The 27628-nt window shown below is 45.3% G+C and overlaps 2 protein-coding genes across 2 annotated transcripts in view; one reads left to right on the top strand and one right to left on the bottom strand.

Moving 5' to 3' along the window:
- The window catches only part of LITAF (lipopolysaccharide induced TNF factor), a 329531-nt gene that overhangs the window by 293881 nt on the left and 8022 nt on the right, over positions 1-27628 (bottom strand). The window lies entirely within an intron of this gene.
- On the top strand, positions 311-27296 carry PLA2G10 (phospholipase A2 group X). Its single transcript, XM_075285804.1, has 4 exons — positions 311-509; positions 11726-11891; positions 13182-13288; positions 26920-27296. The coding sequence occupies exons 1-4, from the start codon at positions 470-472 to the stop codon at positions 27063-27065; spliced, it is 459 nt and encodes a 152-aa protein (XP_075141905.1). The 5' UTR covers positions 311-469; the 3' UTR covers positions 27066-27296.

The raw sequence follows: 27628 nt of genomic DNA, 5'->3' as shown, positions 1-27628 counted from the left end.
CAAGGATAGAAACATGGCAGTAAAGTGAGAAGCCAAAGAAAACCTCCAAAACACTGTAGGAGCCAATAAAGAGGTGGAGTAAGGAAAAGTGTCCAACATTGCAAGTGAATTCCACCAATTTTATTATGTCAATTTATAATCTTTTTGCCATTTTTACTAACTTTTAAATGCATAAAATTCTTACACCATTTATTAAGACATCTAAGGACCGAGGTTACTTACAGGACACAAAGGGTACTTTCAGCAACCCATGTTCTATGTTAAACTCCTGGAATTCCTGGGCCACCTGCCAGGGGTGCCAGCAGCCAGGACACACACAGGAAGAGACTGAAGCAGGCTGTGTCTGAGGAGACATGTAACAGACTGTAGAGGGAAGTGAGGAGTTATCATCTATAAGAGACTTCAAGGATAATGAGCTCATAAGCATAGAAGAACTTCAGAAAGACAACATCACCCTGGTGCTTCACCCATGGAGCTTGAAATCCTCCTCATGTTTTTCCTGTGTGGCTGTGAGTGTTGTTAGATTATATTTTACTTATTTTATGAGCATGACTTCACATAGTCTTATCAGCTATTTTTTTAAAAAATCAATCTATAAAAGAATTTATGAGAGGGTTCCATATCTACAGTAATATTTTCTAACATATCTTTACAGACTGGCAATTCTGCAGATTTAAGGTGTAATTTGGGATAATGCAGCTTATTGTTAGGGGTTTATTCTTTTCCTATACATGTAAACAATAATTAACTACTATATCACTGGTTTAACAATTCTTTCGCTAAGCAGTAAACTTAAGGAAAGAAGTTTTATTTCCATGTGCACGTATGGGCATACTACCAGGGTATCAGACATAACAGCTGCTATGGGGCCCAACAACTAAAGGTGCCCATTTCCACTAAGTGCAATTAGTGATAGCTATGGATAATGGAAAGAGATGTGGAAAACTGAAGGTGTCTCCAATCTCCATTACTTTATATCATTATAATTACTTTGTTCATATGCTGTGACGTTACAGTGCACACAGTGACCTTTTGTGTGTACATTTCCCTGTGTTATGATATTACTATGTATATTATCCCTGTACTGTGACATCACTGTGTGTATTATCCCTGTACTATAAAATCACAGTTTATTATCCCTATACCATGATATTACTATGTTTATTATCCCTATACTATGGCCTCACTGTGTGCATTAATATCCCTATACCATGATGTCACTATGTTTATTATCCCTATATCGTGACATCACTGTGTGCATTATCCCTATACTATGAAATCACTGTGTTTATTATCCCTATACCGTGACATCAATTTGTGAATTATCCCTTTACTATAAAATCACTGTTTATTATCCCTATACCATGACATCACTATGTTTATTTTCCCTATACTGTGACATCACTATGTGCATTATCCTTGTACTATGAAATCACTTTGTTTCCCTATACCGTGACATCAATGTGTGTTTATCCCAATACTGTGGTGACATCACTGTGTTTATTATCCCAGTACTGTAAAATGATGTCACTGTGTGTTTTCCCTGCACTGTAAAATCAGTTATTTATAGTGTCAAAGAGACCAAAATAATAGCACACATTTCACGTTCTGAACCTGCTACTGGTTATAGTAGAATAGGACGCCATTACAAGTTTTGCTATGGGGCCCATTGGTTACTTGTTACACCCCTGTATTCAGGTCTCTTATATATTGGTAAGTTTCTATATATTACCAATTGTCCATAGAGCAAAATGAAAATGTGCAGTGCTTTCTCTGTGTAGATAGTGTTTTGTTTTGGTTTTTTTTTAATTTTTTGGACAGACAATAGAACTGGACTTACATGCAGTATACTTGCAGGGAGTTAGCTGTGCTTTACAGTAGCAGAAGAACTACCAGTTGGTGGTAGCCGCATAATGTGGAAAAAACACAGTACAAAGTGACCTGTTGTGAATTAATTCTGTGGTTTTTACCAGTGGCTTGGGGCAGGGATCGGTTCCAATTCAAGCATGCACTCCTATCATTAACTAGGTGCAAACTCTGCCAGGGTAGGGACTATGAAGACTGACGCGGAATATGCTGGTCTTGATAAATCAGACCCAGAGTATGACACCAGGTTAGGACACATTTTCAGGTTAATGTAGTTTGCGAAGCCAAAATCAGGTGTAGATCCAGAGGTTTACCTTGGCCCCAATGCAAAATTTGTAATTTCCTACCTTGTGACATATATAATAGTGGTATATATAGTGATGGATGAACTGACAGCACTGACCAGACATCAACAGGAGTTTCGTGAGTGCAGTATGATGCTGTTTACAGAGACTTGGCTTACTGAAATCACTCCGGACATACTTGCCTCCGTGGAGGGCTTCAAACTTCTTCGGGCGGACAGAACACTGGAGAGCGGTAAGCGAATAGGCGGAGGAATTGCAATATTTGTCAATGAGAGATGGTGTAATCCAGGACATATTGTGGTTAAGAAACAATTGTGTGGAAAGGATATTGAACTGCTAGCCGTGGGCATGAGACCTTTTTACCTGCCAAGGGAACTATCACATGTTATTGTACTAGCTGCCTATGTCCCCCCCTCTGCTAAAGCTGACGCTGCCTGTGAAGTCCTCCATGCTGTTGTGAGTGAGCTGCAATCATCTCACCCCCATGCTCTGCTCCTAGTGTCTGGAGACTTCAACCATGTCTCAGCATCCACTCTACCAGGCTTCACACAGTATGTAACCTGCCATACAAGAGACAACAAGACGCTGGACTTGCTCTTTGCCAATGTAAGGGATGCATATAACTCATCTGCCCTACCACCCCTAGGCAGATCAGATCACAACCTGGTACATCTGCGACCCACATACATTCCACTGGTGCGCAGAGAACCGGCGGTTACCCGTACCGTGAAGATTTGGTCAGAGGGAAGTGTCGAGTCTCTAAGGGACTGCTTTGATATAACTTTATGGGAAGTGTTTCAAGACTCATTTCCAGAGGACATTGAGGGACTCACACATTGCATAACGGACTACATTAATTTCTGTGTGGACAGCACGGTACCAACTAGGAAGGTGAGGTGTTTCTCCAATAACAAACCATGGATTAACTCTGAGATTAAAACTCTCCTCAAGCAAAAAAAGAGAATTTTTAGGTCTGGGGACAAAGATGGCCTAGGGGCGGTTCAGAAACAGCTGAGACAATTGATCAGGGAAGGGAAAGCCAACTACAGACGGAAGATGGAGCTACAGATGGGGGAGGGTAGAATCTCTGAGGTGTGGGACAGCCTTAAGGCAATTTCAGGACACAAGGAAAAGACAAGGCACCGAACAGTAGGGGACAGGAAGTGGCTTAACGAGCTTAATCTATTCTTCAATAGATTCGACTCCAAGCAAATGCTCCCTCCACCAGCATGTCAGCTAACCGCCCTCCCCTCACACACCAAGACCCAACCCCCACCGACCTGCGGTCAACTGCAATCTGACTATCTGATCCTGCAGGAGTCTCAGGTGTGTAAGGAAATGAAGAATATTAGAGCGAACAAAGCGGGGGGACCTGATGGTATAAGCGCAAGAGTTCTTAAAATGTGCAGTGACCAGCTGTGTGGTATTATAACGCACATGTACAATATGAGCCTGAAGCTGGGGGTGGTACCTCAACTGTGGAAAACATCTTGCGTGGTACCAGTCCCAAAGAAACCCAACCCGATGGGCTACAATGACTACCGACCTGTAGCACTGACATCACACCTAATGAAGGTCCTAGAGAGACTGGTCCTGACACACCTACGCCCCCTAGTGAGCTCCGCTCTGGACCCCCTCCAGTTTGCCTACCGGCCAGGCATTGGGGTAGATGACGCCATCATCCACCTTCTTCACAGAGCTCTCTCTCACCTGGAGAAACCCGGGAACACTGTGAGAATAATGTTCTTTGATTTCTCCAGTGCGTTCAACACCATTCAGCCAGGGCTACTGAGGGAGAAGCTGAACCTTGGTGGTGTGGACCATCACCTGTCCAACTGGATCCTAGACTACCTGACAAACCGCCCTCAGTATGTGAGAGCCCAGGGCTGTGTGTCTGACACTGTGATCTGTAGTACGGGGGCACCTCAAGGTACAGTTCTTGCCCCATTCCTCTTCACACTGTACACTGCTGACTTCAGGCACAACTCATCCAGCTGTTACTTACAGAAGTACTCCGATGACTCTGCTATAGTCGGCCTTATCACTGATGGCGATGATAGGGAATACAGAGACTTAAACCGGGATTTTGTTGAATGGTGCCAGCAGAACCAGCTCAGGATTAATGCTGGGAAGACCAAGGAGATGGTGGTGGACTTTAGTAAACGGAGAGGTGCTCCGACCCCGGTGGAGATCCAAGGAACATGTATTGAGATAGTCAGGACCTATAAGTACCTGGGCGTGCTCCTCAATAATAAACTAGACTGGGCTGATCACCTGGAGGCGCTGCACAGAAAGGGCCACAGCAGACTCTACCTGCTCAGGAGGCTGAGGGCCTTCGGAGTCCAGGGGACACTTCTTAGGGCCTTCTTCAACTCTGTGGTTGCCTCAGCCATCTTTTTCGGTGTGGCCTGCTGGGGAAGCAGTATATCAACCAGGGACAGAAATAGACTTGACAGGCTGATCAGGAGGGCCAGCTCTGTCCTGGGGAGCCCCTTGGACCCAGTACAGGTGGTGGGTGACAGAAGGATACTGTCTGTGGTGACCTCCATGCGGGGGAACAAATCCCACCCCATGTATGGGACCCTGATGGGACTTGGCAGCACTGTAAGCGACCGTCTGCTTCACCCCAAGTGTGAGAAGGAGCGCTATTGCAGGTCCTTCCTTCCAACCGCGACCAGGCTGTATAATCTACATCAGACCAAACGAAGAGCTCTCCGCACAGAGAACTAATGATTATGAGGATGACCATGAGGTCTTCCTCTTTCTCTTCTGTTTTTTCCTTAGCTGCCATGGACTCCTAGTATATCTTCTCTTCTCAGCTTATCTGTGTCTACGTCTGTAACATATTACTCTGTATTATCCTGTATCTGTATTACTATGCTGCTGTAACACGCTGAAATTTCCCCAAGGTGGGACTATTAAAGGATTATCTTATCTTATCTTATATTTTATGAGGCCCAGTAGTGTCTGTTACCTCTGAACTTTTGTATGGATCATAAAAAAAAGAAGGACTGATGATACTTTTTGCTTTTACCGCTAAGGCTCCACATAGCGAGCAACAACCTAAAAGTCCTGCGAGAAAAACCACTGTGGAAACGCATTGTAGTTTTCCCCATAACGCTTTTCACAGAGAGTCCACAGAGATTTCTTCTGCAGACTTTCTGCTTCGATTATACCTATATGGAAAACGCCAGAGTTTCCTTGATATGCTGTGATTTCCAAAAACACAACGGTATTTGAAAACGCAGTATGTCCGCTGCAGATATTTTTCTGCATTGTGTGGATGGGATTAGCCAGAATCCACTTTGCAGGTAGTGTATAACACCATGTTTTTTACTGCAGTGTTTCCACCGTGGTAAAATCACAGCGTTTACGCTACACGGGGGCCCCTTCCTGAAACTGCATTTGAAATCCTGAACATGTGTCCTTAACCTCATGAGAAAGAGACACAGGGCTTAGGAGTGAGATAGAGAACAATGGAGAGTGAGACAGACTGGTAGAAAGACAGATAAGTTAAAAGAATACAATTTTGTTATGTGTGTTTCTTATTCCAGCAATCCAATCATTGTTATCCTTAAAGGGATTCTATCATTGGGATTTTTAATTTTTAACTAAGCATATTTTCATATAGCCTTTAGAAAGGCTATCGTAGACATACCTTTTGTGTTGAGATCAATGCAGCCAATTTCAAGAAAAATGTGTTATCTTCTTATGCAAATCAGTTAACGTTATTGCCACATAAAGTGACACATGTCAGTTTTGAAAAATTGAGCTTGGTCAGGAAGTCAAAAAGTGCCATCGGCGGGAAGGGGTTAAGGGTAAGCACACATATTCAGGTTTCATGATGCAGTATCTTAATCCATAAAAGGCAAAAGCTAATGCGTGACACAGGATTTGAGAGAGAGAACAGTGGAGGAAGAGAAACAGAAGGGTATAAATAGAAGTGAGAGGTTAAAAATACAGTTACAGGTATATAAAGTTACATGCGATCATGGATGTGAAGCAATAGAGTCAACATGATTAACATGAATATAATAAGTAATATATAGGTAAAAAAAAAAATTAAAAGGGTACATCGCCTACCAAGGTAGAAAAGATCCTGGGAAATTGTCAAGCTCACTTTTACAGTATCATTGTGTGTTGAAGGCTTGAGTCACCTGTAAAATTTTTAATAAAAACACATACAGTGATTCATGAGAATTGCCTGGTTTCTCCCATCTACATTGTAATCAGGGGCGTAACTACCAGGGTAGCAGTGGTAGCGACTGCCACAGGGCCCGGGACATTAGAGGGTGACAAGCGTCAACCATTGCCATTGTAAAAAGAAATTCTGCTGTGTGTGTATGGGGTTTCCCATAAATTCCCATTACCGTAATTTGTCATACTATATTTCAGAATGTGCCAAATACTGAATGTAATGTGAGAAAAGAAATGTCTCAATTTACCTATATGCTGAGCATCATATATATTATAGACATTTCTTATACTTCAACAAAGTGAGTGGAGCTTAAAAGGGGACAATGTGCCTTAAAACTGTAGAGCAAATTTCTTTTGCAGCAGAAACCTACTAATAGTTGCTATAAACTTAGACAGTCTAAAGGGACACCCAATTTATTGTCCATTGTCACTGTGATAAATCTGGTGCAGTAGAAGATTACCCAGTCTAAAAACTTGATAGTCTTCAGTAGTTGATACCTTTTTAATGGCTAACTAATAATGATGACACATTACAACGTTTTGGAACTCTCGGCTCCTTTCTCAACTAAATTTAAAGACCATTTCTGAAGGATGCATATTTATATACAAAAGGGCACATAGGGATAGAATTCTAGAAGGAAGGAGGGGGGGGGGGGGGTAGAGGATTATTAGTTATTGGTAGAAACAATGTAAACCTTCAACACAATTTATATATTTCCTACCCACTGGCTAACACGGTACGAGAACAAACATTTTCCTCAGTCTAAAAACAGAATTAGTAAATCTGTTTTGTCTTTTGGCTCATATACAGATGACAAGTGCATTCACGGTTAAACTTCCTAGCAGGTGGGATGTGGGTATTACCAATTTAGCGCAAAGATGGTTGCTGGCAGAGACACAGCACATTGAGAAACCACACAGGAAGATGTGACTTGGTGTACCATTCATTTCAGTACGAGATGTAGGGTTTTGTCATGGAAGTAACAAGCTTGATTCCGTTTTACTATGGGCAATTTAATCCTCTGGTTTCCGCTGGAGGCTACACATGGCTTGACAGCAAATAAAGTCAAAGCAGTTGTCCAGATCAAGCAGCCTGAAAAGACACACAAATGATGTAGCCATAATGTCTACTTAAAGAGGACCTTTCATCAGATTGGCCACAGGCAGTTCCATATACTGCTGGAAAGCAAACAGTGCGCTGAATTCAAGACTATTTCAGAAGGCGTCTCCTTGTGTATCTTAGCTTGGGTGTAGGATTTTGCTACTGTAGTAGTGCAAAGTTCTTTGTTGCATTTTCACTGTCTGCAATATAACATAGGCTCAAGATGTCTGCTTGTATGTAATTGTCTTATTATTACAAGATGGTTCAATCATGATGCCCAGTTCCTCAAACAAATCCTACAGTTCCCTTAGTCTTTACACCCGCCCCCCCCCCTCCCATATAGCGGTCACCAACTAAGAGGAAGATGAGACTCCACGGACTGTTATATTTATCCCAATACACCCGCCCCACCCCCACCCCACCCCACCCACCCCCACCTCCCCATATAGCAGTCACCAACAAAGAGGAAGATGAAACTCCATGGACTGTTATACCCCAAACCACCCACCCCACCCCCACCACTCACCCACCCGAGTCCAACTCCCCCCCCCCCCACACACACACTTTACTAGCTTTGGCAATGCCAAATATCTATTCGGACGTGCCAATAAAGCTTTTTTGATTTGATTTGATTTGACTTCCCAATAACTCACTTTGTGCGCATCCATGTATTTAAGGAAATAGAATAAAGACAGCGCCAAGCACTAATAGTGTAATACTGTTATATGCGACCAATGTATTAAGTGAAACTAAAGATTCAATGTTCACCTTAGGAAGCTGCGATGAGTTCACAACATCATATCAAAATATTCTTTATCCTCAGTGGTCACAGACCTTGAGAGCAACCGTTTAGCTCTTCAGCGCATGTGTTACACTATACGCTGCAAATGGCAAGTGAAAAAATGTGGGAATACTGAATAGTAATTCCAAAGTGAGCACAATAACAGGCATTGGACCTTCCTTAGTTTCCAAAAAAAAAACCCCTTTAAATAAAATAAATACACAATACAGGATAAATACACAAGCATATGACGCCTTTCAGGCATATATGTAGTATGCACACTTGAGAAAGGGCTATATGCCCAAAACGCTTTGTGTATTTGTTTTGTGTATTTTATCCCATTGGATTAAAGCTTTTTGTAACTTAAGGACCAATGTCTGTTATTCTGCTTTTATTGTGGAGTTATTATTCAAGTATTTAAGGTCCTGTTCCACCAATTCTAGAGAATGAGAAATTTAGATATAGGAATGTTATACATAGGTGTGCAAAGTTGAGGTTTCTGAAGTATTTAAGTCACCCTTCACAGTGATTTTCTTTAATACCTCTGTTAGGGTTAAGTATTATGAGTAGAGATGAGCGAACACTGTTTGATCGAATAGATATTCAATCGAATATCAGGCCGTTCGAGGTATTCGATTCCAATTGAATACCACGAGGCAAACGCACTAACAATTTGTATCCCCTCCCACCTTCCCTGGCGCTTTTTTTGCACCAATAACTGCGCAGGGGAAGTGGGATAGGAACTACGACAATGGAGGCATCAAAAAAAATTGGAAAAAGTAATTGGCTGGCTAAATCAGGTGACCTCCAATTTATACGAATGGTGGATTTAACATTCGGTTAATTTGAGACTGTGAACTATGTGACTGTGAGATAGGGACAGATGTACTGGCAGGGTTAGCTAGGGGTTACTTTTATTTAGGTGGGAATGTCACTCACACAGCTCTTTGGGGCTCTATCTGGTCGGGATCCCTGTCAGCTTCCAATATGCGCGAGCTGACTTTTTCCCATAGGAATGCATTGACCAGCATTGATTGGCTAAATTCCATACAGAGTACAGCATTCGGCCAATCAACGCTGGTTCTGCAGGAGGCTCGTCTGTCAGGAGGCAAAGTCTAAGATCAGACCAGAATGGAGACTGCTGTGGACTAAACTAAGTAGAAGTTTAATGTAAGCTTCATGCTAGGAGTTATTGTTAACTGATCATTAGAGTTACTCAGGGCTACTTGAGCATATAATGCCCAAGATTTACTATTGTGGTTATGACTAGGCATTGGCATAAACGTGGCACGTCTTTGGCGCATTTCTGGAGCATCTTGGAACAACTTTTAACATCTAATTTGAACTAAAATTATCTCAAAGTTTAGACTATAGAGGCTAAAGATATTCCAGATTTATTATCCAAACCACTGTGATAAATCTGGTGCATCTTGTGATATTATCTAATAGTGCATATTAGTGCTAAGTATTTACAGACAGCAAAAATAAATTTATGAATGTACTAGGTAAAATATATCACAAATTTAGCTTCGGTCATGCCACAGGCGACCCACTTTGGTCCACCAGTTGCACTTTATTCACAGGATATCAAATACGATATAGTTATTTAATACCTTTTACTATAAATGTAATACTGTATAACAGATGTAAAGTAGAACAATGGTGCAATGCATTACTACTATGGGCATGGGCAAACTCTCTAGTGTAGCAGAATAATAGCTCCATTGTATGTCTGATCTAAGTTGTCTTTTCAGTTACTACTTTCCAGTCTCACATTACCTGGTCTCCTATATACATAAGTATAGAAGTAGTAGGTAGAGACCCTGATAGAGGAGATGAACAATGGTCCTAACATTTGTCCGATCACCTGGACTATGTTATTGCTATTGATAATTGTATTACTCTTTGTATATTTTGCCTATGGTATACACTTCATTGATCTATTTGTCTATCATATTTTACATTTCTCTCATTCAAAGCTTTCCATTTTTATTAACTCAAGTATGTGTAATAGCCACATTTTTTTTTTAGAAGTCGCTCCCTAACTATTATTCATCGGACTTATCCATGAATAGAATACCAATGTAATAAAAGCCTTCCAGTAATGCATTGTCCATGTAATAACGTCATTCCAAGGTTTCATTTTACTGTAATAGTAATGTACTAACATTCTCTTAGTGGTTAACATACTAACAATACAACTTCAAAGGTTCCTGTTATCAGGGAATCAGGAACTAGTGTGATAAGAACAGATATGTACTAACAAATCAAATGTAAATAGTATATTGTGAAAAACAAAAGCAGGCAGGTAATCCCCCAATTTCCCATCTCTGCTCAGAAATCATCACAAATTATTAGCACATTAAAGGGGATTTTCAGGATTTAAATATTGATAATATTCTTAGCAACGAAAGGGGATGTCCAACTCATATTTCCAGGGCATCACTATGGGGTAACACCATGAGCACTGCTGCCTATTCATTAATATCCAATGTACTCTCAAGCCATGCATCATATTGGCCATCCAAGGGGGACTGCCCTTGCGGTTGTTCAACATGAGCAAAACCCGGTATTGCTCTAGGTGCCTCTTCATGGAGGAAACACCTTTGCACCTCTTGGACTCCCTGGAACATGAACTCAAGAACATCAGACAAGAAAGGTAATTCATTAAAATGGGGGTCTTTTAACAAACAATTAGCAGGGCTTGAAAAGCTTTTTTAAAGGCTATTCAGGCATATGTTTATCTAAAAAAGCTAAAATCCAGTGATAAAGCCCCTTTAAACCCCATGCTACAGTGATGTCATAGGCTGCTGCCTATTCTGTCCAGCCATCTTCCATATTAATACAAGATACTGATTTTTTTATTTAAAAAATGCTTCACAAACAAAAATGTCTATCCAACACTAAACTATCCAATTTTATATGAATTAATCAAACATTTTATGAAATTTATGCAGTTTCTGCAAAAGTAAGTAACCATCATAATTCCATCCTAAAAGGCATGGGGACAACAGCAATGGTAAAAAAAAAACAAAAAAAACATGCCAACTGATTGCAGAGGACACATATATTAGGAGAGGTGGCGAGGTAAAGTACCGGTATGTCTCTTTGCAAAGTAAGATTATTTTACTGATCAGTCGGAAATTCTCATGTAGAAAGATTAGGTTCACACTTGTGCCTGGAGTCTATTTGCGGTTTCCATCCCTGAATCAGCTTGAGAAATGTGGAGAGACAAAACAGATCTTTTCTCTCCCCATTTTACAGACAGAAATTCCGAAGACGCTATTATAGTCTATGGGATCCACGAGTAATCGCTTTTTAAGCAGATTGGATTTCCGTTTTTCAGGTCCGCTTGAACAGAAACCCAAATGCAGGTGTGAACCTAGCGAAAGTTTGATAAAATAGGAAATACCATTCTATAGTGTAGTTCATTAGGATCATCGGTAACAAACATCAAATCCTCCTCTACTGCAGGTCTGAATGGTGATCAAGACAGCACCCGGATACGGCAGAAGAGAGGGATCTTCGAATTAGCTGGAGCCATTCAATGTGGAACTGACAGGTCTTCCCTGTTGTATCTTGGATATGGATGTTACTGTGGCCTTGGGGGACATGGAATACCAAAAGACAAGACAGACTGGTAATTTAATAGCTAGCTTAAATATTGAATATAATTTGTTTTATAGTTGTTATGGTGGACAGTGATTGGCATGAAAGGGAGTCAGCAGTAAATTGGTTATACCCTTATAACTTGTTTTCCACTATTTCCAAATATATCTCTGTTATTCAGCTTTGGGGGCCCACTTTCATGTAAATCACAGTTGTATTCATATGCAAATTAGGGGGACGTGATAGGGGGGTGTCTTATCTTGCCTTCACTTCAGTCTCAGCAAATTCCCAGGCAAAGCACTTTTCCCCTAATTAGCATATAAATAGAGATTTATGTAAAAATAGAGCTCCAAAGCTGAATAACAGGCAAATTTGCATTCTGTAGAATCTCGTCTTCAAGGTACCTGTTAGAAAACATAGTTTTATATTACTGGGATCTTCTTATGTGGTAGAGTGACCTCTGCACTGATTTCAGAGAGACTGAACATGGATGGCATGGATGAATATCAACATGGCTGCTCCTTTTGTTCCTAGGGTAGATAAGCTTCCACCAGAGGTGACTGTTCAGCAGCTTAGGATAGGTTCACACTAGGGGACTCCATGTCCCATTCCACTTGAAAAATGCAGAGAGAAAAGTCCTGCATGTAGGACTTTTCTCTTTGCATTTTTCCAGTGCAAACCAGGTTGACCCCATTTTAATCTATGGGGTGCACGGGTTTCTGCAGCTAACTGCTTTTTTAGTGGTTTGGGAAACCCAAATGCTAGTGTGAACCTATCATAACTCCTCTCTCCCCATTGAGACCACAAGAATGTGCATGCATATGTGGATTGGGAGAGATAGCTATCCACCAGTCAAAGTTTATAGTCTATAAAAACTGAAACACATTGAAATGTAGCATAACCACTCCTGACCCCTGGATTTCTCAGCTGGATATATTTATAGATAAGTCAGTCATTGTAATAAACCCTTAACAAGATGGGTTTGGCTGTGGTACAAGCAGTTATCACATCAGCATTCATTGCTGTTAGCAAACATACTTGTTTACTTGCGCTCCAACATACCCAGCAATCAAAACTTTCCACAATCAGTATCAGTTTTTTGTGAATTTCTATGTCGTGAACTCTTCTATAACTACTATGGCCGCGCAAACAGCTTCAAAAAGAGTATATTCCATAGGACTATGCAAGAGTAAGCCATCAGCTCACTGGGGCACTGCCCCTTAGACCCCTACATCCTGTTACTTTATACCCTAGTGTTTTTTTGTTTTTGCGAATGTGACAACCATTTTACATATCTGAATAACATTGTCTCTTTTTTTAGGTGCTGCTATAAACATGATTGCTGCTATGGATACGCAGAACATTATGGTTGCTTTCCTAAGAGCAATAACTATAAGTGGAAATGTGTTGATCACTCCATAAAATGTGGTAAGAAAAAGTGCAAGCTGTTATAATGTAAGGTTTCTAGAGAACAGGCAGTGGTTGAGCTGTGGGACGGAGTCACCGTACAAGGGCATAGCCAGTGGAAGCTAGCAAGGTCATGTGCACCAGGTGCTGGTTGTCAGGGGGAGCACCAACAAGCTAATTTAATGTATTAAGATGCAAAATAAGGGCAGTGAATTGAACGTTTGCCCTGAGTGAAGAAAAGACTATATGGCTACAGGGGCATAACTATCGGGGTAGCAGTGGTAGTGGCTGCCACAGGACCCGGGACATTAGGGTGTGACAGCCGCTACTGCTTTGGAGCTACAATATTACTGGACAGTACAAACAGGCTATTAAGGTCCCTACCGGCAGAACCCAGGAATCCTACACTAGAACCCCTGAACTGACAACCTGCCTTTCACAGGAACCTACCCTGACCTCCTGTCTCCAAGTAATAGTCAAAGTGTGAGCACCTGGCGGGTGTCGGCACACACCATATAAAGGCAAGTCCCCGCTCACATTGGCGGTGGCCATAACTTCACCGGACATGCTCAGTATGGGCCGAATGGGACTTAGCCTCTGAGCGCCTCCAAAAGGTCTGAGCATGCTCAGTAGGGGGAGAATGGGACTTAGCCTCTGAGCGTCTCCAAAAAGTCCGAGCGTGCTCAGTAGGGGAGAATGGGACTTAGCCTCTGAGCGTCTCCAAAAAGTCCGAGCATTCTCAGTAGGGGAGAATGGGACTTAGCCTCTGAGCGTCTCCAAAAAGTCCGAGCATGCTCAGTAGGCCGAACGCTGGACTTAGACTCCACACACCTCACCGTCCAACGCCGAGGGCGAGAGCTGGATTGACCCGCAGGTGGCTCTGTGCGCCGGAATGAAAACCTGCGGGACCCCATCCTAACACCAACTTGTGTGACGTCCCTGACGTCACATGGCCGGAACCTGCGTCCTTACACGTCGCAACGCAGGCCTGGGTCAAGTGACGTCCCATACGTTATTGAAGTTGGCCGACATCAGCAGGGACTGCACCAGAGCCAGGGATAGGTAAATAACAGTGGTTTTTATGTTTATACCCTCCCCTGGGTCTCTGAGTATAATAATTGTTCATGGATGTCTACAATGGGGCATAATACTGTGTGCAGGGTCCACTACGGGGCACAATACAGTGTTCAGGGGCCACTAGGGGAAATAATACTGTGTGCAGGGGCCAATATGGGGCATAATACCGTGTAAAGGGGTCAGTATGGGGCATAATACTGTGTGCAGGGTCAACTATGGGGCATAATAGTACGTGAAGGAATGAGGAGGGGAGGGGGATCAGTCAGGGTCTTCGGCATCAGTACGGGGGGGGTTGGGCCATGTCAACGGCTCGCAACGGGGCCTCTCCATTCCTAGTTACGCCACTGTATGACAGATATGGATCCCCCATTGTCCTTTTAATTCTTTCTCAAAACTAATACTTGAAATGACAATCCTTGCACATGCTCTGGAGCTCAATTCGACCACCGGGGTCCTCTTATAAGGAGCGCTATTGAGCAGACCAGCAAATAGAAATGACACGCAAAGCACACATTAGTTAGACGTTCTGAGAAGGAAGATAAAAGAAAACCAGAGGGTGCCATAACAACTATGTAAAAGCAATAACTAGACACAGAAGCATTTCTTAAAGAGGACCTTTCATCAGATCGGGCACAGGCAGTTCTATATACTGCTGGAAAGCTGACAGTGCACTGAATTCAGCGCACTGTCGGCTTTCCCGATCTGTGCCCCGGGTAAAGCGCTATCGGTCCCGGTACCATAGTGCTTTACAGTCAGAAGGGCGTTTCTGACACTTAGCCAGGGACGCCCTTCTGCCCAGCAGCGCCTATCGCGGTGTACAGTGTGAGCGGGGAGGAACTCCCCCTCCCTCTCCTGATAATACTCCTATATGGACGAGCTGTGTGAGCAGAGGGAAGGGGCGTTCCTTCCCGCTCACACTGTGCAGCGCGATAGGCGCTGCTGGGCAGAAGGGCGTCCCTGGCTAAGTGTCAGAAACGCCCTTCTGACTGTAAAGCGCTACGGTACCAGGACCGATAGCGCTTTACCCGGGGCACAGATCGGGAAAGCCAACAGTGCGTTGAATTCAGCTCACTGTCAGCTTTCCAGCAGTATATTGAACTGCCTGTGCCCGATCTGATGAAAGGTCCTCTTTAAGTTATTCCATTAGAAAAACTGTCATTTGATATTTAGTCATATGACAACTCCTTTAAGTAATATTCTCAGAACATATCAAACAACTCAGTAGCTCTATATGGAGTTCCATACTAAACCTGTTTAACGGTCATTAGGTTCAGAGAGACCTTGCTGAAGTGAACACATGGAAATTTCGGCTATAGAGCTCATAACACATTAGTAATTACAGTCCCAGTAATTTTATCTCCACTCGCAAACACATGGATCTCTGGACTGTTTATAAAAAGCTCTTCCGTATGGTTAGTGCATGGCAAAGGAAACCACTTGTTGTAATTATAGTTCATTTTGATGAGAAACATGTAGTTTTCCACAAATATGGCTCTACTAGGATATCCTTATATTCTACCCTTTTCACCGTCATATTATTTTTATTTGCTGTGATATAAATAGGTTATGCTACTTTATGCTGAGTCGTCTAAGCCATTTAATCCTTAAAAAATAAATCTAAGCTAAATATTCCCAAGGCTATAATTGCAATAGTTGTGTTGTTGCGATTTTACATTACAATGTGGCCATACAAAAATAACTGACAAAGCAGTATAAGGGTGCATTCACACTAAGTATACGCTGAGCTGATTCTGAACGTAAAGCATGATCAGAATCAGCGCGTACAAAGCAGATCCCATTCATTTCAATGGGAGCCGGCATACAAGTGCTCCCCATTGAAATGAATGGGCTGCTTTTTTCCCTGTTGGTTTCAATGTGATATGCGCGTATCACATTGAAACCAATAGGGAAAAAGTTGCTAAAGAAATATTGACCAGTGTTAAATACAGTTCTCTAGAACGCCTCTTCCATAAAACCTATTGCAGATTACTTCTATAATTTTTTCAACCACAAAAAGGAATCGATTCCAAAAGAAGGAACAAGGGTAGACATTTCTAAATCTTAAGGCTAAAGTCCCATGGTGCGGAAATGCAGCTTTTTTTGTTGCAGATTCTGCTGTGGTTTTTTGAGCCAAAGCCAAGAGTGGCTACAAAAAGAATGTGAAATGTTTAGGAAGTTCTTATATTTCTCCCTTCTGCTCAATCCACTCCTGACTTTGGCTCAAAAAAACGCAACAAAATCTGCAACAAAATAGCTGCATTTCTGCAATGTGCGGCCTTAGGGAGCCTTCACACTACCGTCGGTGTCCGACATGTAGTGTCCGCTCCTAGTGTCCGCTCAAAATCTGTCACGGACACTAGGAGCGGACACTAGATGTGTCCGTGACACCTGTCATTCACTTTAATGGGCATCGGGTGCGTTCTTTTGCACTCCGTGCCCGTCCTTCCCTGTCCGCAAGAGAAGATGTCCGACTTCTCAAGCGGACAGAGGAACCCTGCATGCAGGGTTTTTCTGTCCGCTTGAGAAGTCGGACATCTTCTCTTGCGGACAGGAAAGGACGGGCACGGAGTGCAAAAGAACGCACCCGATGCCCATTAAAGTGAATGACAGGTGTCACGGACACATCTAGTGTCCGCTCCTAGTGTCCGTGACAGATTTTGAGCGGACACTAGGAGCGGACACTACATGTCGGACACCGACGGTAGTGTGAACGCCCCCTTAGACTAAAGGGAATCTCTAGGTTAAAAATATTCATGACCGTGCGGAATGTGGTACCAACAAAAATGGGGGGGGGACCTCCTCCCACGGCTATTAAACCCCAACATACAATAAAAAACTCTGACACGCTCTTGGATGATAAAGTAGTGGGGGTCGGCCACAGCTTTATTAAACTATAAACACATCGGCAGGCCCTGCTATCCCCCTCCCCTTAACTCTTGGACCAAGCGCGTCACCGGAATGCCCCGCCACCGCCTGCGGTGTGCATGTGTATGATGTTCAACGGGTGACGCGCTCCATCTTCTACCGCCGATGACCAGAAGGGGGAAGGGAGGGGAAAGGCGCAAGGACCCGCCAACATGCAAGCTGTGACACCTGAAAATAAATAAACCGGAATAAATAACAAAGCAAAGAAACAACAACCAATAAATAATAAACAACCGTAACGACACAAAGAGAACCCCAACAGTGGGGAGGGTGGGAGGGAAACGCGACCTGCTCCGACGCTGGCGGGGATCCAAAAGGAAGTCCCCGCCCAGCGCCGGAAGGTAAATGGCCGCGAAAACCCCGCCTCCTCCGGAAACCCCGCCCCGGTCAGCAACAGCCGCCGGGAGGGGACAAAGGAGGAGAGAGGGGGGGAGCCACACGCCCGGTCAGGACCCGGACAGCTTAGGCAGCCGTCCGGGTCACAGACTGTGCGGAATGTGGTACCAACAAAAATGGGGGGGGGGACCTCCTCCCACGGCTGTTAAACCCCAACATACAATAAAAAACTCTGACACGCTCTTGGATGATAAAGTAGTGGGGGTCGGCCACAGCTTTATTAAACTATAAACACATCGGCAGGCCCTGCTATCCCCCTTCCCTTAACTCTTGGACCAAGCGCGTCACCGGAATGCCCCGCCACCGCCTGCGGTGTGCATGTGTATGATGTTCAACGGGTGACGCGCTCCATCTTCTACCGCCGATGACCAGAAGGGGGAAGGGAGGGGAAAGGCGCAAGGACCCGCCACCGGACCCCGACGTAAACCTACAAAGGGGTCGAACCCCCTCCAAGAGCATAAAGAGCGCCCGCTCGATGCCATCCTGAAGCCCAGACAAGAAAATGTCTAGGCCAATATCAGACAGATGGACACCATCCCTCCGGAGCAGCGCCCTGTTATCACCTTCAAGCTGCCTGTGCCGAACCACGACTCCCGATCTGGAGCGCACGTGGCGCGACACACGCAAATTGAGCAGGCGCCTTGCACGCTCCAAAGCTGCTGGGTCACGAGCATCACGCCATCTGGCCCGAGGAACAATCTCGGACCACACTATAACAACATCCTGAAAAAAGGCAGGGAAACGGTCAATATCAGATCTAATCAACAAAATCAATTCGGACAAGCGTATCACGCCCAAATCGTTGCCCCCGGCATGAAACACCAGCACCACTGGGGCCTGGGAGGTTCTTCCAATTTCGACGACCTGAGGCAACATTTCCGACCAACTCATCCCTCTGACTCCATGCCAGCGCAGCTCCGCTTCTTGAAAACCAAGCTGCAAACCTCCAGGCCGGATGGCAGCGCGCCGCGCCGCCCAATAGATGTACGAGTGTCCTAGAATCCAGACCACTGGATACGGACCTAAAATAGAAAACAATGTTAATGCTTTTTTTTTTTTTTTTTTTTTATATACTTCAAGATTATTCAAGGAACACTAACCACCACAAAAACCACAGAAGGGAAAAAACAAGGCTAAGCCGTGAGAAGACCCGGGCGCACGTAACACCGATAACAATTAGACCGCCAGCGGCCAATACGCTTAATTTCCTCCTCAGTGAGGCCCGCCGCATCGGCCGCAGTAGCTGCCCCAATGCGAAAAGAGTGGGTGCCAAAGTCTTCAGACGGGACCCCTAAAGCGGAAAGACAGCGCTTAAACAACGATTCGAACTGGAACCTAGTAAAAAATGAGCCATCAGCATGAACTAAAAACTGGCTAGACAAGGGGCGAACCGCAACAAAACAACGCACCCGATCAACGGGGCATAAGGGGCCTTCTAAACGCGAGATAGTCAACCACGTACCTTGCCCGTATGGGTCCGTCTTAGACCGCTTAACCCGAACACGGATGGAATCCTGCAACAACACCACATCGTCCGCAGCCAACCCACCCGCTGCTCGCCGAGACGGGGCGACTAATTCACCCACACACAAGGCCCCGAAAAAGGCTAAAACAAAAGCGCAACTCAACAATAAAGCCTCAAACGGGGACGAACAAACCGACTCAGATATCCCGACCAGACGACGCAACAGAAAAAACGAAACCGGTCGACGTTTATCAATCGGGCGAGCTGCCTTCTTCCAACCCCGCAAAATCAACTGAAAAGCAAACTCTTTCGTCACATCCGGGAAACCCAACAACTTAAGCCCAAAGGCTACACCTGACAACCTTCTGGCCGCGGTAGCAGCCGACACGGCATCTGACCTCAAACGAGCTAGGTAAGCAAACGTTAAATCCCTACAGCAGTCAAGATCTAACAATCTCTCCGGCGAACCGAAGGACAGCCACTCATTCCACGCCTTACCATGCGCTGACCACGTCGCCGGCGTAACGGAATCTTGCAATAACGGGCTCAAGACTGCAGAACCAGGTCCCACAGCGAAGGAGGGCACGGGCAGCCCACCAAATCCGCTCTCGGGTGCATGTCTCTGAAGCGCTCCCACTGAAAACGAGAAAGAGAATCAGCAACAGAATTATCAACACCCGGAACATGGCGAGCCCTGAAAACCAAATTAAACTGTAAACATTTTAAGACTAAACGCCGTAGCAAAGCCAAAATAGGCAAAGAGCTTGACGAGAGGCTATTTATAACAGACACCACACTCTCATTGTCACACCAAAACAAAACTCGCTGGTTCGCCATGTCCGCGCCCCATAACTCCAAAGCCACTACAATGGGAAACAACTCCAACAAAGTGAGATTACGCGTAAAACCAGCGGACAACCAGCTTTGAGGCCATGGAGCAGCGGATCAGCGGGAACCAAAAACGGCTCCATAACCCGACGAACCCGCAGCGTCAGTGAAAAGCTGAAAGTCGGAATTGCACAACTCCTTCTCGGGGAAACAAGAAACGCCAGTATAATCTAAGAGAAAGGACTTCCAAACCTTCAAGTCCTCCCGCAAAACACTCGTTATCCGCACATAATGATGCGGCATGCGGACCCCGGCCGTGGCCATAGACAGGCGGCGAGAAAAAACATGCCCCATAGGAAAAATCCTACACGCAAAGGCCAGCTGCCCCAGCAATGACTGCAAACGGGACAGCTGGACCTTGCGGGCCGATAGGCAAAAATCCACATCCGCACGGAGGCGAGACAACTTGTCCTGCGGGAGCTGAAGGATCATACGGTCCGAGTCAATGAGTATACCCAAGAAGGAGAGTGACGAAACCGGACCCTCAGTCTTGTCAAGCGCGAGGGGAACACCAAAATAACCTGTGAAAAAACGAAAGGTATTAAGCAAGTATTCACACAAACGAGAAGAAGCAGGACCAACAAAAAGAAAGTCATCTAAATAGTGAATTACCGATTGAGACCCCGTCTCCTGCCGTACCACCCACTCTAAAAACGTGCTAAACAACTCAAAATACCGGCAAGAGATGGAGCACCCCATGGGCAAACACATATCATAGTAAAAGGAACCCCCAAACTGACAACCCAAAAGATGATAACAATCGGGATGTACCGGCAACAGACGAAACGCAGATTCGATATCCGATTTCGCCATAAGGGCACCCCTGCCAGCATTGACCACCAAAGAGACCGCTTTATCAAAAGAGACATAGGACACCACCGTCTCCTCCTTCGGGATACCATCATTCACGGATTCACCCGGAGGAAAGGACAAGTGATGTATCAATCTGTATTTGCCGGCCTCCTTCTTCGGGACCAAACCCAGCGGGGACACCCTAAAATTTGGAAAAGGGGGTTGTGCAAATGGACCGGCTAAACGGCCCAACTCAACCTCTTTATCAATTTTGGCCTGAGCCACAACTAAATCCTTCTGAACAGACCGTAGATTATCGGTAAACATAACAGAACAACTAGGAACATGAGGTATATAGAAACCGAACATAAAACCATTAAACAGCAGGTCTGCTTCCTGTCTCCTGGGGTACCTGTCGAGCCAGGGGCGCATCCTTACTGCGCTCACCGGCGTCCTCAGGTTTACCCGCACCAGATTTGGCGGCTCTGCCGCGCTTAGCGCATCGCAGAGCGGAATGTGCTCCTCCGCAAATCGAACATTCATGCTTGAAACGGCATGAGGTGAAGAAACGACAGTGTCCTTCATTAAACATCCAGCAGGCACCTGGTCTGCGAACGGCCGCGGAGGGAGAACCAGCTCCCCCAGCGGCCGCGGATGGAAAGGGAGAAGAAACCGGCTTCGGCGAGAGCATCAGCTGAATCCAAATGTCGGTAGCCTTAGAGGCCCAACCAACTTCCGGCTGAAGCGCCAACCTACGCCGGAACTCCTTGTCGTATCTCCACCATGCCGTTCCACCATAGAGCTTGTGAGCAAAAAATAGTTTCCAAATAAACGAAAAGATCAGCCGCCAAAGATGGCGCTGACTGACACAATATACAAGAATAAATAGCAAAAGCTTGTAACCAATTAGAAAACGTCTTGGCTACTTTGGGCTTCTTATCGTCACCCCGACCAAACCCTTATCTACTGTCATCTGATCAGGGGACAACAAGAGCCAGATGTCAATATACTCATTAGCCGTGATCTTATGGCGAAGCTCGGCTGAGACATGGGTACCCAACGGAGCCACCGCACAAAAATAAGAATCACGGAATCTCAAACCTGAAGGAGGGGGAACCGGCTCAGGCTGCGAACCAGCCGCCCCTGGAGAAGCAAGTGACTGCCCCCTACCTTCCAACTGACTAACCATTGCTTTTAACACATCCAATACATCACCACCAGCAGGTGGCGTTTGCGAAGACCAAGCCTGTGAACAGGACAACTCACCAGCCGGAATCACTGGGATCTGCGACGAAGCGACCAGGGGTGGAGGCAACGGAGCCACAACAGGAGGAGGTTCAGGAACCACAACAGCAGGCACGACTGAGACGCCCTGGGTGGAACCATATTCTCTCCTCCCACTCCGCCTCCTGGAACTCCTGCTATAATGCGAACGCCGGGACCTACGAGAATCACGTGAGGAGGAGGACGAACGAGACTCCGACCGACGCCGGCTATAGCGAGACCCACGTCGCCTCCGGCGACTTCGCGACCTAGAACGACTACGATACCGCCGAGACCGCCCAGAACGCATGGACACATCATCCTCAGGCCCAAAACTCCTGTAGGAGCTGGCCCCAGACCCCGGCGCGTGACTAGACAGGGAACGGGAGTGACCAGGTGGCAAAACATGAGGAGTCCCAGGCACATACTCTACATCAAAGAACTCCTCCTCACTCTCCTGAAACAAAATTGGGGAGGCTGCGGCCGGCAACGGAGCCAGCGCAGACACATGAGCTGATATGCCAGCCGCCGTATCCTGGGCTGGTGCGGCACTGTCTGCCCCCGCAGGGGCGGTAGTTGCCCTCCCAAACCACCGCGCCAATCTACCCGGCGGCGGTGGGGGAGCCACAGGAGGGACTGCAGCAGCAGACGCACTAGGCCCCACAGGGGGCGCTATAACTAAGGCCTGTTGGGAGGCTTCCATAGGGGGAGCACTCCCTGAAACTTGCTGGGAGGAGGGCGGGGGGCCCATCACCGGCCTAGCGACCGATGGGCCACTATCACTGGAGACCGGAGGAGGGGGAGGGGCACTGGCTGCCAAATCGGAGACCGGTTGGCGGCGCCCGCGAGCCCGGGTGCCCACACCCCCAGACAGGGAAGCCGCGCGCCGCCCGGTTCGCGCAGGAGCCCGGGCGGCGCGTGATACTGAGCGCGCGACCCCCCGCGCCGGAGCCCTGCTCCGGCTACTGGGGGCCGCATCAGGGGACAGCCGCACGGGAGGCCTCGCCGTCCTACTAGGCCGGGTAGAGGCCTCACGCTGCGGCAGCGGTGGAGCGGGAGGCAGGCTGGAGCCGCCGCTTGCAGTGAGCAGCGTCTCCAACCACGCCGTCCCCTCGTCCCTTACCCTTTGTTGCAGCAGCTCCATGAGCTGCTGTTGACGAGCTGTCGAGTCCATCGGAGTTGCAGGAAACGCGACCTGCTCCGACGCTGGCGGGGATCCGAAAGGAAGTCCCCGCCCAGCGCCGGAAGGTAAATGGTCAGCAACAGCCGCCGGGAGGGGACAAAGGAGGAGAGAGGGGGGGAGCCACACGCCCGGTCAGGGCCCGGACAGCTTAGGCAGCCGTCCGGGTCACAAATCTGTCCTAAGGATAGCAATACTTGTGGGCCCGATGTAAGCAGATCAGAAAGACAGAAAAAACTAAGTCGCTCTCTGGGTATAGAATATGCAAATCAAATTAGTTTTCAAAATACATAAAAAAAAAACAGTCCAAAGGAAAATGATGATCTCAAAATAGACACACCAGCATAACATCAGTCTAAAGATGTGAAGGTTATGTATATGGACAAGTAATTGCAGGCTTGACTGTCACCAAAGTTCCTCTCCCCACCATAGGAACATTGCAGGCCATACAGTAGTGAGGCTCCTGTTCAGAGCAGAAATGTTGTTTATTAGAAATTTTGTTTAATCAGAAATATTGATTATTATTGATTATTGATTACATCCAAATAATACATGTAATAAAAAGTATTATTTTAAAATTTACATCAAAAACAAACTAAGACTAAGACCTAGTTCAGATCTGTGTTCAAGCCATTCCGTTCCCCTCTCTGCATGAAAAATGCGGAGACAAAGTCCTGCAAGTAGCACTTTTCTCTTCGCATTTTTCGTGTGGAAACCACACGGACCCATTATAGTCTATGGGGTCCACAAGTTTTCTTAGGTAACCGCTCTTTCTATGCAGATTAGTTTTCAGGGGGGTCCCAAGAGGACTCCCCAAACGGAAACCCATGAGCAGATGTGAACTGGGCCTAAGGAAAGAAGGAAATTGCAAAAAGATGCAGATGAGAAACATGGGGGAAGGGAATGGTAGACGGGTACAGGATCAGAATTTATGCATATTCATTTATCTGTACAGAATTACATATGCAAGATGGTGGTATATTCTGAAGCTCTCAGACAATCCCAATTTTGAAAGATTTTTTTCCCCTTATTTTAGCTGAGTGCAAACATATGTTCATAAGAATATTAATTATTAGCCTTGAAGTGAGGGGACATCTGTAGATCACCGATTTAGAGGGATTCTATAATTAAAAAGCAATTTTTTGTAACTAACACGTCGGAATAGCCATAAGAAAGGCTATTCTTCTCCTACCTTTAGATTTCTCTTCTGTACCGCCGTTCGGTAGAAATCCCGTTTTTGGTTGGTATGCAAATGAGTTCTCACGCAGCACTGGGGGCGGTCCCCAGCACTCAAACAGCACTGGGGGGCGTCCCCAATTCTGCGAGAGAACTCTCCAGCGCCGCCTCCATCCTCTTCAGGAACAAGCTCTTCACGCGTCTTCTTTCGGCGCTGGGGGTCAAACTTCTAGAGTCAACTTCGAGTTGACTGCGCATGCCCACAGGCCACAAGAAAATGGCCGCTTACTTATTGTGTAAGTGATCATTTTTTTTGTGGCTGCGGGCATGTGCAGTTGGCTCTGCCCGAGGCCCGAGGTCTAGAAGTTTGACCCCCAGCACCAGAAGAAGACGCATGAAGAGCCCGTTCCTGAAAAAGATGGAGGCAGCACCCCAGTGCTGTGAGAGAACTAATTTGCATACCGATGAAAACCAGGATTTTTACCGAATGGAGACACGGAGACGACATCTAAAGGTAGGAGAAGAATAGCCTTTCTTAAGGCTATTCCTACGTGTTAGTCACAAAAAATTTCTTTTTAAAGAGGACCTTTCAAGGTCCGGGGCACAGGCAGTTTTATATACTGCTGGAAAGCTGACAGTGCGCTGAATTCGGCGCACTGTTGGCTTTCCCGATCTGTGCCCCGGGTAAAGCGCTATCGGTCCCGGTACCGTATCGTTTTACAGTCAGAAGGGCGTTTCTGACAGTTAGCCAGGACCGCCCTTCTGCCCAGCAGCACCTATCGCGTTGTACAGTGTGAGCGGGGAGTAACGCCCCCTCCCTATGTCGTAGTCGTATTGACTATATCCTGGATCAATCAGTCAGTCCAAATTAATGAGCATATTTGTGCACAATTGCTAAGAATGAGACAGACACTGAGTTTCCGTATCAATATCAGCTAGATGCTCTTCTCAGCCCTTCCCAACAGCATTGCTGACGTTTATTCAAAGCTCACACACACTTAAGAGACAAAACAAGGAGGAGTTAATGAATCTTTGGCATTCCTGAGTGTTGTCCATCTCTCATTGGCTTCAGACCTCTGACATCCGGCTGGGCACCACCTCCTAGGACCTAAAGAATTCCACCAGAGGCATGGCAAACAGGAAATAAGCTCCATCTTGGATTCAAAGTCCTTTGTTCAATACTATAGGCACTTATTGGAAGGAAAAATTAGTATTTCTAATATGATTCATGTTCTCAGACTTGACACCTATGCTCACAGTGCTCGTCCATAGACGATTATTATCAGGAGCGGGAGGGGGCGTTCCTCCCCGCTCCACAGTACAGCGCGATAGGCACCGCGACGCAGAAGGGCGTCCCTGGCTAACTGTCAGAAACGCCCTTCTGACTGTAAAGCGCTACGGTACCGGGACCGATAGCGCTTTACCCGGGGCACAGATCGGGAAAGCCGACAGTGTGCTGAATTCAGTGCACTGTCAGCTTTCCAGCAGTATATAAAACTGCCTGTGCCAATCTGATGAAAGGTCCTCTTTAATGATAGGAACCCTTTAAGGCAATCGAAGAAAGAGTAGCAAATAGTATATGACAAACCACAATCCTACATAAATGGATGGAATATAGTCCATTCCCAGTTTCAATAGACATAATTCTGGAGTTAGGGTAAAATATATTTTTGTAGCTTCATATAGTAGCTTAGAAAGTGAAGTCCAGAGTGGGAGTAAAAGTGGACACTCCCTAAATATGTGGACTAAAGTGCTGACTTGATTGCAATTTCTCCAGCAGTTTGGTGGATGTCTTGGAAACAATTTATGCAAGCTTAAAGGGGAATAGTACCAGCGATAAAGGAAATTGTAATATGACATGGTGGCTGACACATGATGTACTAGATACAGTTATTTTGTAAGTCAGCATCCATCTAGGAATAGGAAAAGATATATTTAATCCCCTTTCCCATTTCTGTATATGAGGGGGCTCTGTGGGTCTGTCAGAAAACAAATAGCTTCACTGTGGGGTTCAGTTTTAGTGATCTCAGTTGGGAGAGGAGTTGCAGGAATTTGTAAAACTCTGTGAATGTTGAACCTGGTACAGATATATCTAAGAAGCAAAGTAGGTCATTCCCATTAAACACGTCACCTAATTTTTTCATTGTACTTCTCCATCATACCATGGAACCACAAAAATAATGGAAGCAGTGGATACATTGTATGACAAATACAAAGGTTGCCTGATAGCTCCTATAGATTGTACATCATGTTGTCATTTTATCAGACAAAACAGCCCAGCAGAACAGCTGTGAGCCCAGGCGAGCCTTTGTAAATGCACAATTATAAGTCACTTATTACAATGGACTCCATATCTGCTTCTCCTGTGCTGCTAGTTGTACGTGCTGGAGAATATGAATTTTGGCAAATATAAGAAAATACTTTGTGGTTGGAAACCACAACTTCAGCAAGATTATTGTTACTACACTGAATAATTGTTTTGTTTTTCAGATTACACAAGAGATTTCTGCCAAAAAATACTATGCAAATGTGACAAAGAATTAGCAAAATGCCTTCGGAAAGCACCTTATAGTGCAAAGTATGCTCTGTATCCAAATTTCTTATGTGGTAAAGAAAATCTACAATGCAAGTATTGAAAAGACTGGCACAATAAATGTAACATTCCCAAAAATATCCTCGGCTGACGGACATATACTTGTGGACCAATACTTAAACCTGCAACAGGTGAATGATCTCTCTGACTCTTATATGGAACTATTTTAAGGTGAACATGGCTATATACAGAATTCAAGAACAACTAAGAAAATGAGTTTACTGAATTGTTTCATCAACCTGGAAATTAAAGGGGGTATTAACTGACATAACACCCTTAGGCCGGATCATCAATTGAAGATTGGTGGGGGTCTGACACCCAGGACCAGTGGATCAGCTGTTTGAAGTGGTAGCAACGCTCTGTGATTGCCTCTTTGGCTTCATAGGTCATTGTTCACATGGCTTGTTTTTAGCTCCCTTACCTTACCTTACCTCCCTTACCTTACCTTTCAAGTAAATGAGGCTAAGCTGTAATACCAAGCATAACCGCTATACCATGTAATACAATACGCTTGGTATTTTGTTGTAGAGGCCACAATGTTTGCCTGAATACCACAGTCTCTTCAAATAGCTGATCAGGAGGGTCCTATGTGTTAGACTACCACCA

Source organism: Leptodactylus fuscus, chromosome 8, assembly GCF_031893055.1.
Source record: "Leptodactylus fuscus isolate aLepFus1 chromosome 8, aLepFus1.hap2, whole genome shotgun sequence".
Taxonomy (NCBI): domain Eukaryota; kingdom Metazoa; phylum Chordata; class Amphibia; order Anura; family Leptodactylidae; genus Leptodactylus; species Leptodactylus fuscus.
The sequence above is the reverse complement of the archived record's forward strand: the minus strand, read 5'-3'. Positions and strand labels throughout refer to the sequence as shown.

Coding starts and splice junctions, on each gene's coding strand:
- PLA2G10 (XM_075285804.1), top strand. CDS start 470: ATGGAGCTTGAAATCCTCCTCATGTTTTTCCTGTGTGGCT. Junction 510..11,725: donor CATGTTTTTCCTGTGTGGCT/GTGAGTGTTGTT, acceptor CCTCTACTGCAG/GTCTGAATGGTGATCAAGAC. Junction 11,892..13,181: donor CCAAAAGACAAGACAGACTG/GTAATTTAATAG, acceptor CTCTTTTTTTAG/GTGCTGCTATAAACATGATT.